We start from the raw sequence: 15,359 nt of genomic DNA, 5'->3' as shown, positions 1-15,359 counted from the left end.
AGGCGCCAGGCTCGTCCCGGGGCGCCTCCCCTCGGACGCCCCTCTGCTTCCGGCGCCCGCGCGGGTGGAGCCCCGCGCGGTGGACGCGGCCCCGCACCCTGGCCGGCGGCCTCCGGAGGCCTGGCGGGCCCGCCGGGGGCGGGGTTCGTGGCGGGAGCCCAGGTCGCGCCCACGCCCGTCGGGGCTCAGGCAGCGCGTGCAGCGCCTCCCCCGCCCGCCCCCGCGCGGGCCGCCCGGTCCTCCCGCAGCTCCCAAGGACGCGCCGCGCACACGCCACACCCCGTGCCCGGGGGGCCAGGACGCGGCCGGCTCGTGGGTGCCGTCGAGGGAGGGAGGCAGCATCCGGGGAGCAGGGCGGAGGGGGCGCAGGGAAGAGGCCTGGGGAGGCCCGTGGAGCGAGCACGTGTGAAGGAGCCACCGGCTCCCGTGCGCACCGCAGCCCCCTCCAGCGGGTCAGAGCAGCCGGCAGGGACGGGCCCTCGGAGGACGCCCCGCCCGAGGGGCTCCTCTCCGGTCAGCCAGCGAGGCCGGGCTGCCCTGGGGCGACGGCGCGGGCGGGCGCGGGCCCACGTTGGCCGCCCCAGGCCGTCCTTGTGGAGAAGGCTGGACCCCGCGGGGCCGGACCCGGCCTCCCCGGCCACACGGGCCGTGGCCGGGCCAGTACCGGGGGGCAGGCCTCGTCCCCTGAAGCCCCGGACGCCTGGCCGCCTTCTCAGCGCCGCCCCTTCCCCGCCCTCCGCGGCCGAGACTGGTCCGCGGGGCGGCCGGGCTCGCGGGCCTGGCCCTGGGACTCGGGCCCTGTGACCGCGGGGGCCTTTGGCTGATGCTGCCCCTCCCAGACCTGCCGGCCCCGCCCTCCCGGGCCGCCGGGGGGCCCGGGCGGGCGGGCGGGCTTCGGGACTGGGGCCTGGCCTGGGCCGCCCCGCTGTGTGCGGCGTCGCCCACGTGGGGGCCTGGGGCCGGGGCTGCCCGACCCTGCGGTCCGCGCCGCCGCGACAGGGAAGAGCAGGGAGGGCGGCGGCGCGCGAACGGGAGGGGAAGGGCCGCGTGGGCGCCGCGGGAGCAGGAGCGCGAGGAAGGGAAGGGCCAGCTCTGCGCGCAGCGGCAGCCCGAGGCCCGCGGGCCGCGGCGGGGAGAGGCGGCCAGTCGGCTGTCGGCGGGGTCCTTCCCCGCGCCCCTCCGCGCGTGGGTGAGGCGGCCCCGCGCCGGCCCCCCCGCCCCGCCCCGCACCCCCGCCCCGCCCCGCCCCGCACCCGCCCCACCCGCGCGCCCCGCCCCGCCCCGCCCCGCCCCCCCGCCCCGCCCCGCGCCGCCCCCCCGCGCCGCCCGCGCCGCCCGCCCCGCCCCGCGCCGCCCGCCCCGCCCGTCCCGCCCCGCCCCGCCCGCCCCGCCCCGCCCCGCCGGAGGCGCACCACCGAGGGGCGGCCGCCGGGCCTAGAGCGGCACCGGAAGTCCCCGCGCGGGCCTCGCGGCTTCCGGCCCGGCGCGCGGCGGCGGAGCGGGCTTTGTGGGCCGGCGCGGCGGCGCGGAGCGGGGCGTGCGCGGCGCTCTGGCCGCAGGCGCGGGTGAGTCGCCGGGCGGGGCTGCAGGCGCGCGTGTCCGGCTCCGGCCCCGGCTTCCCCGCTCGCGGCCCGGCCCGGCCCGGCCCGGCGTGTCCGGCGCCCGAGAGCGGCTTCCCCACGCGTGGGCCCGGGCGGGCGGGGTCGGGCGCGGGGGGGGCGGGCGCCGCCCTGCGCCCCCCGCTGTGGCCTCCTCCGCCCCGTGGCGTGTTGCCGGGGCCGGGACGCGCCGGCTGCCCCGCGCACCGTCGGGTGCGGGACTGGGCGGCGGGCCGGGCTCGCCGCTTCCGGCCCGCGCGTCCTGGGGCCGTCGGCGCGCGGAGGGCGTTCCCGGGACGGCCGCGCGGGTCCCGCCCGCCAGCGCCGACCTCGGGGATGCCCCGCCGCGCACGGGCCTCCGTCCCCCCGGGCGCGGGACTCGGCGACGGCCTCTCGGTGCCGGCCCGGGCCCAGCACCCCTCCCGGGGGAGGGGGAGGCCGCGGGCCGTGAGGGTCCAGCCTGCGGCAGCGCGGCGCGCCCTCCTCGGCGGGGCCGGGGCCAGGGGCCGGCCGAGCCGCCCAGGGACGTCAGGCCTGCCCGTTGCTGCCGGGCGGGGGTGACTGAAGCGACGCGGGTCTCCCGGGAAGACTGCGCAGCGGCCCTCGGGCCGGAGGCGGCGCCGCCAGGGAGCACCAGCCGGGCGGCCTGGCCTTTCCCTTTGCTGGCCAGGCCAGGATGCGGCTCCTGTGGGCCTGAGGCAATGGTGACGGCAGCGGGTGCCCTTGGCCAGTGTGGGCAGAGACAGCCCTGCATGCCCCCGTCTGCCCGCGGGCAGGTCCCTTCCAGGCCCCCCGGTCTCAGCCCCCCACGCCCCCAGGATCTCCAAATGGAAGGCCACAGTCAGATTTTGCTTGAATGTAGGAAAGGGGCAGAGCAGACCCTGCAGGTGCCTGGTCTCCTGGTACGTGTGCCCGGAGCAGGCAGCTACAGTGAGCCGTGGGGCCCAGGCCGGGTCTGGAGGCTCTGTCCTTAGAAGCAGGGGCTGTCACCACGGCCGCACCTGCAGCAGCTGGGGGACCTGCCGGCCTCCGGGGCACAGTCAGCTCTGCCCTTTTTAAAGAGTCAGCCTCGGGAAGGGAGCGAGGCAGGAGCAGGGCGGCCTCTGAGCAAGATGCCCCCAGAAGTACAGGCCCCGCCTGAGGGCCACCCCGCCCAGCACCCCAACACCGCTCAGGCCCTGGGCCTTCCCGGAGCCGAGGAGGCGGCTGTGCTGCGGAGGCCCCACCTGCCGCCCGGCCCGGCCTGAGGAACCTGTGTCAGCGGAACGGCCAGTGGTGGAAACAGCAGGGATTTTTGCCCCACATGGTGTCCATCCTTCGAAATACTCTTCAGTTGCTGAAGACCCAAAAACTCAAAGTGAAGGCGGCAGGAAGTGGAGCAGCGCTGCGGGGTGGAGACTGGGTGGGGGCCGGGGCGCTTCCTCCCCCCATCTCCCGCCCTCCAGCAGCCTACGGGCCTGTGGCGTGAGCAGTGACCTTCTAAGCAAGAGAGGCTTTTTGAACCAAGCTCGTGGGTCTTTAAAACAGACGTTTCCCCCCAGCCGCCGCCATGGCAGCTGCTTCGCCGGTGTGGGGCGGGGCTGTCACCCAGCCAGGGGGCCTCTTGGGCTGATGCGCCTCCCGCAGTGGCTGGCGGCCGCCAGGACCCTTTGAGAGCCGTGCCTTCCTGTTCAGCCGCGGGCGGGCGCGGGCGTCCCTCTGTGCCCCCTTTGTCAACGGGACTTGACTTGGGGGCACGCAGGCGGTGCAGTTGTGGGTCCCTGCCCAAGCAGGCCGGGGTCTGGCGTCTTCATCCACGCAGGCCACGCTCGCTGCTGCTCTCCCCGGCCCGCACCCAGGGCAGCCACCCGGGCCTACCCACTCGGGAAGAGGCGGACAGGCCTGCGGGCCCACGGCAGCAGTGGCTCCCTGTGGCACTGGCTGGGGTGTCCTGAGCCGGTGGCCAGAAGCGCAGGTGTCACAGTGTGGCCAGCGGCCACCGCTCGGCCGGGTGGGACTTGGAGAAGAGGACACGGGAGGTGGCTCCAGGAGCGTGGGGGAGCGGCAGAGACCGCCGGGCTTGGCTGCGGTGTAGAGAGCTCCAGGGACAAGGGCGCGGGCGGGTAGGAAGTGAGGTGGGGTCTCCCAGTCGGGCGTGAAGGCCGGGAGTGAGCGCTAACACGCAGGAGGGTGGCTGACCGCCCGCAGGAGCCGCAGGAGGGGCCGGGCGAGGTCGGACGCGGTGTGTCTGGAAATGTGTCTTGACTTGGTGGGGTCCAAGCCACTTCCCTGCCCGTCTGCCACCCGCCGGGCTGTGTTCCCTGCAGGGTGTCAGGCTGGGCCCCTGCGAGCCCCACATGGGCAGAGGGGTGCATCCCCCTCTTTGCTGCTCAGGGGTTCTGCCCCACCGGCCAGCAGATCCGGCGGTGAGCAGAGGCGAGATGTTGTTTGTGATTCTCATGCAGGAGCTGTGAGGCCGGCGACTTGGAGCCTGAGCTTCTGAGGATGGGGCCCTCGTGAGAGCATGTCGGAAACACGCGCAGTGATGGAGCTCCCCGCCCCGGAGTCTGGGGGGATGCCTGAACCCAGATTTGGGGGGCTGCTGGGAAACCTGGACGGGCACAGCCTGCGGAGCCCCCCGCACAGAGAACAAGGCTTCGGGCAGGTGGCTGTTACCCACTGGGCCATCCAGACTGCAGGGCCGGCGCAGGCGGGGAGCTCGGGCTGCTCGGGCCTCCAGAGCGATCTGCACTGTGGGGAAGGCCCTGGCATCACCCCCCGGCCCGACCTCCTCAGGCGCCCGCTCACCCCCGCAGGGGAGGGGCCCCCCGCAGGGCCCCCCCTGGCGGAGCGGCTGTACGCCTGCAGCGTGTGCGGGAGCGGCTTCCTGGGCTGCGCAGAGCTGGCGCGGCATCAGAGCGCCCACGGCGGGCAGAAGCCCTTCCAGTGCACGCAGTGCGGGAAGGCGTTTGGGCACGGCTCCGACCTGGTGCGCCACCAGCGCGTGCACACGCGGGAGCGGCCCTTCGAGTGCAAGGAGTGCGGCAAGGGCTTCAGCCAGAGCTCCCTGCTCATCCGCCACCAGCGCATCCACACCGGGGAGCGGCCCTACGAGTGCACCGAGTGCGGCAAGGCCTTCATCCGCAGCTCCAGCCTCGTCCGCCACTACCAGACCCACACGGAGGTGCGGCAGTACGAGTGCGCCGAGTGTGGCAAGGCCTTCCGCCACCGCTCCGACCTGGTGGAGCACCGGCGCATCCACACCGGGGAGCGGCCCTTCGCGTGCCGCGAGTGCGGCAAGGCCTTCATCCGCAGCTCCAAGCTCATCCAGCACCAGCGCACCCACACCGGGGAGCGGCCCTACGTGTGCACCGAGTGTGGGAAGCGTTTCAGCCAGACCTCCAACTTCACTCAGCACCAGAGGATCCACACCGGGGAGAAGCTGTACGCGTGCGGCGAGTGCGGGAAGGCCTTCTTTCTCAGCTCCTACCTGATCCGCCACCAGAAGATCCACACCGGAGAGCGGGTGTACGAGTGCAAGGAGTGCGGGAAGGCCTTTCTGCAGAAAGCCCACCTCACGGAGCACCAGAAGATCCACACGGGGGACCGGCCCTTCGCCTGCAGGGACTGCGGCAAGGCCTTCATCCAGAGCTCCAAGCTGCTGCTGCACCAGGTCACCCACACGGGCGAGAAGCCCTACGTGTGCAGCTACTGCGGGAAGGGCTTCATCCAGAGGTCCAACTTCCTCCAGCACCAGAAAATCCACACCGAAGAGAAACTCTGTGAGCGCAGTCAGTATGGGAAAGAGCTCAGCGCGACCCTGAACTTTAAGAGCCACCCAGCCCCTCACCAAGAGGGGCTCTCCCTAGGGAAGAGCTCCGCGCCCCCGGGCGAGGTGCCCGCAGGGCAGGGGCACACGCGGGGCATGTCCGGTGACGCTGCAGCTCAGTGAGGCGCTGGCCGCCCGGCCTTGTCCTGGCCGAGCTCCGGAGGGTCCTGCGTCGAGGCCGGGGCCCTCCCCTGGGGGCAGCTGCCACCCACCACCTGGGGCTCTGGCCGCTGCCCTGGGCGGGGGGTGGGCTGCCCGAGCACGCCTCAGATCCAGAGCTCGGACAGTGGGGGCTCTGTGTTTGGTCACAGTTACGACTCGTGCACCCCGGTTTGACCCTTCTCAGAGCAGAGCTGCGCGTCGAGTCTTGGTGCTTGAGAGGAACGCAGCAAACCGCAGCCATGAGAAGGCGAGTGGGCGCCGAGTGTCCGGAGCGTGAGCTCCAAGCTCCCCGTCCCCGCCACGCAGCCGGCCGGGGCCGCCCCAGGGCTCGCTGCCCCCGCGGGAGCCGCCTGCGCCCGCCCCTCTCCTTGGCCGTTTCCGGACCACGCGGCCTGGGAGGGTCCCGCGCCCTCTGCCCGCGGCGCCCGCCTCCCCGCCCATCGGGCTGTGTCGGGCGCGCGCCGGTGCTCTCCGGTGCACTCGTGTGTCCCTGGTCCCCGGGATGCCCCCGTCTGTGTCGTTGCACGTCTCAGTCCTCTCTGTATGTTTTTTAATTTTTGGATGTTTGGCAACAATATAACCCGTTCCACGGGCCGTGCGGTCCAGCCCCGCCAAGGCTTCTGCTCGCGGACGCAGCTTGCAGGCACCGTGACGCCGGCACCCCGCTGTCCGCTCGCCCCAGGGTGTCCTCTGTGGCTCCTGGCTCGCTCCGGGCGCCCAGCCCCCGTGCTGTGGAGCCCGTTTCTGCCTTAGCAGTTCCATGGCGCACTCTGTGCGCCCCTCATTGCGCTTCTGCGCCCATTACCCGCGGGGAGGTCATGGGGCCAGCGCGGCCTGGGGAGAACAGGCGGGCGGGGCCCCACCCCGGGATTCACAGCCTGCCGGGGGCCTCGCCATGGCCAGCGGAGGCCATTGTGGGTCACGGGCAGCTGCAGGCCCGGGCCGGGGACTCACAGGGAGGCGCGCTGGAGCCAGCCCAGAGGGCGGAGCCTTGCCAGGCCGGGCGTCCTGGAGAGGCACGGGCTTGGCCATCCTCGGGTTCTCTCTGAGCACAACCCACGAGCAGCTCCAAGGCCACGCAACCGCCATTGCCCCGCGAGCCAAGTCTGAGTCCTCCCCGGAGCCCTGCGAGCCCGGGGCAAGCATTTCCTGCAGAGCGGGGCACAAATGGGGCACTGGCCGTCTCTCTGGGGTCTCAGCCTCATACGGCCAGCGCCTGTTTCAAGCACACAAGGCCCTGCGGGGCCGCGCCCTGGCCCCCTGCCTAGCGTCCGGCCCTCAGGCGGGCGGAAACCTCACTGCCACGGGTCACCGGTGGATGGAGATGCGGGCTTCAGCTGGGCCAGGGGCCCGCGCGGGCACCTGTGCAGAGGCGCTCACCTGGCGGGTGAACACCTAGGGACTCCACTTCTGGGTTAAAGGAGAAACGCATCTTTATTAAGAACCCCCAGACACCTCCACGGCAGCTGCGCACAGTCTTGTGCCTGCCCTGAGCGGGGCCTGCTGTTACATTGGATGGTTTTGATTGACCACATCTCCAGGTGTGCCAGCTGCCGCCCCCCGGCCCTGGCCACCTGTGCCCTTCCAGGACACCCTGCAGTTGGCACACAGAGGGGCCGCAGGGGCGGGGGTGGGGGTGGTCTTGGGAGTATGGGGGTGAGGACAGAGGGCGTGGGGTGGGGTTGCAGAGTGTGGGGGTACGGGGTGCGGGCGATGGGGCGGGCCCTGGGCAGAGGCGAGGGGAGGCTCCACTCGGAAAGGGCGAGTCCATGCTCCAGCTGACGCGCGGCCAGCCAGGCCCAGACACCTCAAGGGGAAGGACAGAAACTGACAAGCGCCTCCAGGTGCTATGTCTAGAGGTGTCCAGAGGGGAGAGGTGGCCTGGGAGGAGGAAGTTTGGGGTGCAGGGCTGTCAGCTGCACTCAGAAGCATCTGAGTCTCTTGAACCACATGATTCCTTGTCCCCGGATTTTCTTAATTCACTGCTGTTAATTTAGAAAACAAGAGGTCACCTGCCCCGCAGGGGATTCGGGCTGCGGCCCCGCATCTTACCCTGGCCCTGCCCTGCACACTCTCTGGTCCTTAGACCCAGAAGCTGGGGGCCGGTGGGCCTGTGGTTGCGGCGGGGGTGGGGGCAGCTTCTTCCTGGGTCACGCCAGGTCGCAGCTCTTCTGCGGCCAGCTTGCCCAGGTGCCCATCGCGCCGGCCTCCAGGCTGGGCAGCCACCACTCGCTGGTCTTTGGGGGCCGCGAGGCGAGGCAGCCTTGAGCACTGGGGCCCGCGTCCCAGCGCCGCCGAGATGCTGTCCATTTCCTTCCCTCCCGATCTCCAAGGAGCCCTGGTTCCTCTGAAAGCGAAGTGGCTGCGTGAGCTTTTCCTGGCCTGGCTCCAGGGACACTTCCAGAAAGGCCTTTGCTGCAGCCCGACCCGGGACACCGGCTCCCAGGACTAGGCCAGGGGTCACCAGGGCCAGGCCCACCATCCCCGGGGCCACCTTCTCCGCCGCCCTCGGGGAGCGAGGGCTCCGTCCAGCCCGGGGTCTGAGGTCCACCCTGCAGGCCCAGGTCCTGGCCTGCTTCCCCGCAGTGCCCCCCGCACACCACATTTGGGCCAAGGGGGCCCGTGGGCACCCCCGGCTCTCGCAGGGGGGGGTCTGCCTTCCAGCCGCTCTCCCGGCTGAGCCCCGACCAGCCCTGCCCCAGGAGGGCCCCTGCGGCACACAAGCCACGGCAGGGGCAGCCTGGGCAGCCTGTGCCCGCTGACTCGCGGCCGGCCGCGCCTCTTCGGTGGCCACAGGATGCTGCGGGCCCAGCTGCAGGCAGGACAGCCCGCTGCCCGCGAACAGGAGAGAACCGAGGGGCCTGACCCGGCAGGGGCCGCCCAGCCGCTGGGGAAATGCTCCCCGGGACGGCCTCTGAGGCAGGTGCCGCGGGAAGGGCCAGTCACCCTCAAGCCCCAACAGGTCGCCCCTGAAAGCTCCAGCTCCTGCAGACGCTGGGGACACCGCTGCCTCTCCCGGGGCCGGGCGGCGGACGCTCGCCCCTGGCCCTCCTGCCCACAGCCCGTCTTTTCAGCCCTGCCGGGGCCCACCTCGCCATCCTGCCCAGGCCACACGGACCCCGGCGCCTGGGTTCCCAGAGCCGTGCACAGAGCCAGGGCCAGAGGAGCAGGCCGGTGGCGCCTTTATTAGCGGTGGCCGCGCCAGGCCTGGGGGGCTCAGCCCCTGGCCACAGAGCCACTGTCCCCCGGCGCCCAGGACGAAGGGCTGGGAGGAGCCTGAGCCGGCCCGGCCTCCTGCGCCAGGGTGCTGTGCTGTGAGGCCTCGGGCACCAAGGCCCTCCAAGAGCGCGCGGCCCCCGACGTCAAGGACGGGTGCCCGGAGCCCAGGGGAGCCGGGGTCAGCGACCGGACTCGGGAGTCAGGCCCCCGCGGGGTCAAGAGGGAATCCCGGGCCCAAGGCCCCGGGGGCAGCAGGGACGAGGCCCGGGAGGCCGGGGGGCGGGGGCCAAGGAGGGGACTCGAGAGCGAGGCCCGGACGGGGCCCAGGGCGGCCCCCGTGAGTCCGCCCTGGAGAGCAGCCCCCGGCCGAGAGCGCGGGGAGCGCCAGGCCCGACTCCGAGGCCGCGCGCGAGGAAAGCGGAGACGCGCGCCCCGAGCCCGGCCCCGAAGGGCTCCAGGGGGGCGCGCGCGGAGACTCCTCGGAGTCGCCCGAGGACCCGGGCCGCGAGGCGGGCGGCGGCTGCCACAGGGGCGGGCCCTCGGGGCCGCGGCGCAGCCAGCCGTGCACGCGCGCCAGGTCCCGCGCGTCCTCGTGCTCGCGCCGCAGCAGGTCCCGCTGCTCCAGCAGCCGGCGCCGCAGCACGTGCAGCAGCTGGGCCCGGCCGAGCAGCCGCAGCAGCTCCTGCCGCAGGCGCCCGTTGTCGGCCTTGATGGCCTGAGTGTGCGCCAGCAGCGCGCGCGCCGCCTCCCGCTCCGCGCGCCGCCCCAGGGACTGCACGCGCTGGCGCGCCTCGCGCTCGAAGGCCGCCTTGTCCTCCAGGAAGCGCCGCTTGACGCGGTGGAGCAGCTGCGTGTGCTCCACGCGCTTGTGCAGCAGCTCGCGCTCCAGCGCCCGGATGCGCGCCAGCTGCTCCAGCTGCAGCTCCTGCGGCGGGGTCGCGGGTCAGCCCCGGGCGCGCGCGCCCGCCCGCCCCCGCCGCCCCCCGCCGCGCCCGCCCGGCCCCGCCCGCCCCCGGGCCCGCCCGGCCCGCCGCCGGCCCCCGCCGCCCGCGCACTGGCCTTGTAGGGCTGCAGCTCCTGCACCTGCCGCGCCATCTGCGCCGCGCGCCCCTCCATCTCCAGCAGCTGCGCGCGCACGCCCTCCTCGCGGCCGCGGTACAGCGCCTCGAGCTCCGCGCGCTGCAGGCGGATCTGCGCCAGGTCCGCGCGGCTCTGCTCGTCCAGCCGCACGACGGCGCGGGCGCAGCGCTGCGCGCGGGCGCTCACGTAGCTGGCGTAGAGCCGGTTCTCCTCGCGCAGCCGCAGCGCCTCGCCGTCCAGGAGGGCGTTCTCCCGCAGCACCCGCTCCGCGCGCGCCTCGCTGGCCGCCAGCTTCCCCGCCAGCAGCGCGAGCTCCCGCCGCAGGAACTGCGCGCGCTCCGACGGCGGCGGCCCCGCGCCCGCGCCCGCGCCCTCCCCCGGCGCGCCCGGCCGGCCCGCGCTCGGCCCGCGCGGCTTCCTGGGCGCCATGGGCGGGGCCCCTGCGCGCTCGGGCTCGCCCCCGCCCCGCGGGGTACTGGGGGGGGACTCGGGCCTGTCGGGGGACGGGGGGCCTCTGGGCCTCGGGGACCGGCGGTCTTGCGGGGCGCCTTGTTGACGGCCCGCCCGTCTCTATGGAGACAGAACGCGGTCGCCCGCCCCGACGCCCGCCCGCCGGTGTCTGGACCCGGCCGGGCCACCTCCCCCCAACGAGCTCCCGCGCCCTCGCCCCTGGCGGCGGGGCCGTCCGCGCGCGCTCGCGGGGACGTGGGCGCCCTGGGCCCGCGGGGCCCGCCCGCCGGCCAGGTGGGGCCCCTCGCTTGTCGCCCACGTGGGGGAGGCTTCGCCGAGAGCCGCCGCTGTGCCTGGGCCGCGAGCCCCCCCGAAGCGTTTCGTGACTCCTTTGGCTGTTTGTGGCGTTTCCACAGACTTGGGGTTACTGGGGAGCCCGGGGCCGTCGGGACGCCCTCCCCGGCCGAGCCTCTGCTGTCTCGGCTCGGGCCCCCACGCGCTTGCGCACAGGGCAGCTCTCCAGCTCGGCTGCTTCACCCCCCGCTGGGCCAGGGCTGAGGGGAGAGGGCCCCAAGCCTGGCCTCTGTGCCGCGCGGAGGCCTTGTGGGAACCCCGTGGAGCCCCTTGTTTAACTCAAGCTCGGCGGGGCTGCCAGGCGGCCCACACAGGACCTGCCCACTGGGCACCCAGGAGTTGCCTGGGGACAGCTGGGCCACCCCCTCCCACGTGCCCCTTAAATCTAAACCGACTTTGGGCCTCCCTGGTGGCGCAGGGGGGTAAGACGCAACCTATGAGGCGGTCCTCGGCCGCTGCAGCACGAGGTCGATCCCTGGCCAGGGAGCTACCCCCACCGCGCAGCAGACTCTCCCGTCTCCCCGCTGCTCCCCTCAGCCGTGGATTTCAGTAGATTCGCCTGTCCTGCTCCCCGCTCTGTCTCTGGTGAATCCTCACACCCTCCCACACATCTGGCCTGCACCTCAGTTCTTGTGTAAATGAATAAAGAAATCTTAAAAAATAATAAAATAAATAAACTGACTCTGGCCCTGTGGTCGCTTAGCTGAGCTTCCGTCCAGGCCCGTCTGCTTTGGCTGCAACGTGGTGGGCAGGTTTGAGGGCTGCACCTGGTAATCCGTGAGGTGCTCAGCACAGACACCATGGGGAGGAGGCTGGCGCGGCAGCCACACCCCGGGCTGCAAGGGAGCTCTGATCCCGAACACACAGGCCTTGTCTCTAAGAAATGTGATTTATGAATAAAAGCAAAATGACAAACTTCAAGAAAATACAGACTCTCCATTTTTTTTAAACATTAACATTTTAAAAGAAATGTTGATCCTAAAACAGCATCTGAATGTTGAACTTCAGTGATATGGACTTTTCTTTTTTTTTTTTTTTTAAAGATTTATTTATTTATGCAAGCACTGGGTACAGTCAGAAGCGCGGGAGGGTGAGAGAATCCACCAGAGCCAGAGCGGGGAGCAGAGCAGGCAGAAGGACGGAAGGACACTGCTGAGGGGAGCAGCGGGCGGCAGGAGGGGTCTGCGCGCCATGTGGGACCTTCGCCAGTGGCTGGGGATCGAACCGGTGCTGCAGAGGCTGCAGGCAGCTTCGCAACCCAGTGCTCAACTGTTGCGCTACCGGGGAGCCCCGATACAGACTTTTCATATGAAATTAGTACCCAGATTCTTTTTTTTCCCCCAAAGATTGATTTATTTATGCATAGAAGAACTGGGGTACAGACCAGAGGTGGGGGTGGAGAGGAGTCACCAGAGACAGAGTGAGGAACAGAACAGGCAGACTGGCAAAAGTCACTGCTGAGGGGAGCAGTGGGCGTCAGGAGAGGTCTGCCACGCCATGTGGGTAGCTCCCTGGTTGGGGATCCAACCCGTGCTGTGCTGCAGTGGCTGTGGACAGCTTCATAGGTTGCGTCTTAACCCCCTGTGCCACCAGGGAGGCCCAGTACCCAGATTCTTAAAGAAAATCAGGAAAAGATAAGTTTTTCCCAAGAATTGGAAAAGATCCCCCGAGACCCTGCAGCGGGGGCCCTCCACATAGCATAATTGCAGTGTTGTCTTCCACGCTTCTAAGCCAGGCCTCTCTGCCCCCAGCAACTGCCTGGGCCCCAGACTCCCCCACCTTCGGGGCCCACGGGGAGCCACTGTCCCATCTGACGGACTAGCATACACCTGGCCAGGCAAGGAGAGGCCCCAGGCCCACCCACCTCAGCCTGGCCACCTGAACCCTCCAGACCTCCCGAAACCTCCCAGCCCCCAAGAAACCGCCCATGGCCTCCCCAGGCCCTGCACACACATCTGTCACAGGAGTGTTCACTGCTGACCAACAACCAACCAGAAAACACTCTTTATTATTATTAAATTTAATTTTCTTACATCGTTGTTCGTTTTTGTACAGTATTTGATATCTCCCCTCAGGCAGAGTCCCTGGAGCCTTCACCTTTTTTTTTTTTTTTGAAGATTTATTTAGGGCGCAGCACTTAACCTGCCTGGTGGCACAGGCGGTTGAGTGCAGCGCTGTGAAGCTGTCCACAGCCTCTGCAGTGCGGGTTCAATCCCCCCGGCCTCGGAGCAACCCACATGGCACAGCAGACCTCTTCTGCCGCACCTGCTGCTCCCCTCAGCAGTGTATTCCAGTCAGTCTGCCCGTTCTGTTCCCTGCTCTGTCTCCGGTGAATCCTCCCACCCTCCTGTATATCTGGCCTATACTCTGGCTCCTGTATAAATAAAATAAATCTATATGTAAAAAAAATATTTATTTATACGTATAAGAACTGAGGTGCAGGCCAGAGGTGCAGGGGTGAGAGGACTCCCCAGAGACAGAGTGGGGAGCAGAACAGGCGGATCCACTGACACGCACTGCTGAGGGGAGCAGTGGTGAGGCAGGAGAGGTCTGCTGCGCCCTGTAGGTCAGTCCTTGGCCGGAGATTGGACCCGTGATGCTGAGGGTGCGGACAGCTTCATAGTGCTGTGCTTAACCCCTGTGCCCCCAGGGAGGCCCAAAATAGCATGTTTAAAACCCATTAATGGGGGCCTCCCCGGTGGCTCAGCGGTTGAGCGCTGGGTTGCAGCGAAGCTGCCCGCAGCCTCTGCAGCGCCGGTTCGATCCCCGGCTGCTCCCCGGCCACTGGAGGAGGGTCCCACATGGCGCGCAGACCTCTCCTGCCGCCCGCTGCTCCCCTCAGCAGTGTCCTTCGGTCCTTCTGCCTGCTCTGCTCCCCGCTCTGGCTCTGGTGAATTCTCTCACCCTCCCGTCTTCTGACTGTACCCAGTGCTTGTATAAATAAATAAATCTTAAAAAAAAAAAAACATTAATGGGTGCGTCAAGTGCCCACTGAAACGTCAATCTTGTCATCGATTTGCTGGTTAAGTGCAGGGGACATTCTGCAGAGCCCTGTCGCTGAAGACTCACCGCTGGCGGCCTGGTCCTGCCTGCTGGCCGCATTCCTGGTGGCTACACCCTCTGACTCAGGGTGCCTGGTAAAAGGCGGGGTGGCCTTCCAGACATCACACATCTTGGTGCTGGGGGGGCAGCTGGTCCCGCTGTCCCGGCAGCTGCAGGTGGCTGCTCCTGCTGTGCCAGGGGTGTGGGCGCCATGCGGGGTGCAGCGCGTTGGTGTTCCTCGTCCCCACCCAGCCAGGGCCTGACCGTGGGCCCTGCCGGAGCGAGTCCAGCTCTCGGGTCCTTCGCCCGGCAAGTGAGCTCCAGTCGCCCCGGCTCCATCAGCGCGCCTCCCGGCCTTCTCTGGCCTCGGCACGGGGTCCATCTGTGAGTATATGCACAATGGGCTCCATCTGGGGAGATTCCCACCCGCTGTGCCACCCACACTTGGCGTGCCCAGCAGTAGCCCCTGTCCTGCATGGCGGGCCCCTCCCGCGGGACGCCGCCGGCCCTTGGCCACCGGCCAAAGCTTTCAAGCGCCCTGGCTTTCCCCTGCCACGTCCCTCCCTCGCACCGCCTGGGCCAGCGCAGGGACCGGCGCCCGCCCGCCCGCCACGAGGGACGCAGACACGGCGAGGGGGAGCGCGGGGGTCTGCAGCCCGAGGATGTCCGCGCGGAGTCCAGTACCGCGTGGGCTTTTATTTGGCACCCCAGGGCCTTTCACATTTGTTTCTAATGATTCATTTGCTACTGTCTTTCACAGAATTGTTCCTCCACAACAGAATGAAAGACTTTAAAGCTGCCGGCCCCTGGGCGAGTGGGAGGCGCCCCGAGTGCCAGCCGGGCTCTGGGGGTGCGCCAGCCCCGCTGCGGCTTTAAGTGACACCCCACACGACATCCTGGCCCGTCACCTCGTCCCTGAACCCCAAGGCCATGTCTTCCTACAGCACATCAGCAACTGAGGCGGGAAACGCCCCCATTCTCAGCGCCCCTCTAAACGCCTCCCACCCCCGCTCTGTCCTTCCAGATGCCCACCGCGGCTCTGGGGCTCCCCTGGCTCCCCTTTCTCTCACACCGTACCCCTGCCATGAAAACCCAGGGCCCGTCGCAGCCAGAAGCCTCCCCCGCGCACCTCCAGTTTCCCCCGCGCCCTGCGAGGTCCGCGCCTGTCCCGCCCCGCGGCCCGGCCCGGCCCCGACTCCCCGCGGCCCCGCCCCCGCGCGGCCCCGCCCCCGCGGCCCCGCCCCCGCGCCCCGCCCCCGCGGCCCCGCCCGCCCCCGCGGCCCCCCCCGCCCCCGCGCCCCGCCCCGCCCCCCACCTCCGACTCGCGCGGCGCACGCCGGGCTCCTCGCGGGCCCCCAGCTCCCGAGGGCGGAGGGAAAGGCCGCGCCCCGCCCCCCAGCGCCCCTCCCCCAGCGCCGCTACCCCAGCGCCCCACACCCCGGCCGCGCCCCCGAGCGCCCCGCCCCCAGCGCCCCGCCCGCAGCGCCCCGCCTCCAGCGCCCCGCCTCCCAGCGCCCCGCCCCCCAGCGCCCGGACCCCCCAGCGCCCCGCCCCCAGCGCCCCGCCTCCCAGCGCCCCGCCCCCCAGCGCCCGGACCCCCAGCGCCCCGCCCCCAGCGCCCGGACCCCACAGCGCCCGACCCCCTC

The 15,359-nt window shown here is 70.5% G+C and overlaps 2 protein-coding genes across 2 annotated transcripts; one reads left to right on the top strand and one right to left on the bottom strand.

The window, feature by feature from the left end:
* Nucleotides 1-1,526: 1,526 nt before the first annotated feature.
* On the top strand, nt 1,527-7,209 carry ZNF623 (zinc finger protein 623). Its single transcript, XM_037493632.2, has 2 exons — nt 1,527-1,565; nt 4,043-7,209. The coding sequence occupies exon 2, from the start codon at nt 4,102-4,104 to the stop codon at nt 5,527-5,529; it is 1,428 nt and encodes a 475-aa protein (XP_037349529.1). The 5' UTR covers nt 1,527-1,565; nt 4,043-4,101; the 3' UTR covers nt 5,530-7,209.
* A 1,575-nt stretch (nt 7,210-8,784) lies between these two features.
* On the bottom strand, nt 8,785-10,296 carry CCDC166 (coiled-coil domain containing 166). Its single transcript, XM_037507099.1, has 3 exons — nt 9,847-10,296; nt 9,254-9,712; nt 8,785-9,135 (listed from the first exon to the last, which is right to left on the bottom strand). The coding sequence occupies exons 1-3, from the start codon at nt 10,294-10,296 to the stop codon at nt 8,785-8,787; spliced, it is 1,260 nt and encodes a 419-aa protein (XP_037362996.1).
* Nucleotides 10,297-15,359: the final 5,063 nt, after the last annotated feature.

Source organism: Talpa occidentalis, unplaced genomic scaffold (assembly GCF_014898055.3).
Source record: "Talpa occidentalis isolate TD23 unplaced genomic scaffold, MPIMG_talOcc4v2.1, whole genome shotgun sequence".
Taxonomy (NCBI): Eukaryota; Metazoa; Chordata; class Mammalia; order Eulipotyphla; family Talpidae; genus Talpa; species Talpa occidentalis.
Note: the sequence above shows the minus strand (reverse complement) of the source record. Positions and strands in the feature narration are given on the sequence as shown.

Coding starts and splice junctions, on each gene's coding strand:
- ZNF623 (XM_037493632.2), top strand. CDS start 4,102: ATGTCGGAAACACGCGCAGTGATGGAGCTCCCCGCCCCGGAGTCTGGG.
- CCDC166 (XM_037507099.1), bottom strand. CDS start 10,296: ATGGCGCCCAGGAAGCCGCGCGGGCCGAGCGCGGGCCGGCCGGGCGCG. Junction 9,713..9,846: donor AGGAGCTGCAGCCCTACAAG/GCCAGTGCGCGG, acceptor ACCCCGCCGCAG/GAGCTGCAGCTGGAGCAGCT. Junction 9,136..9,253: donor ACTCCGAGGAGTCTCCGCGC/GCGCCCCCCTGG, acceptor GCTGCTCTCCAG/GGCGGACTCACGGGGGCCGC.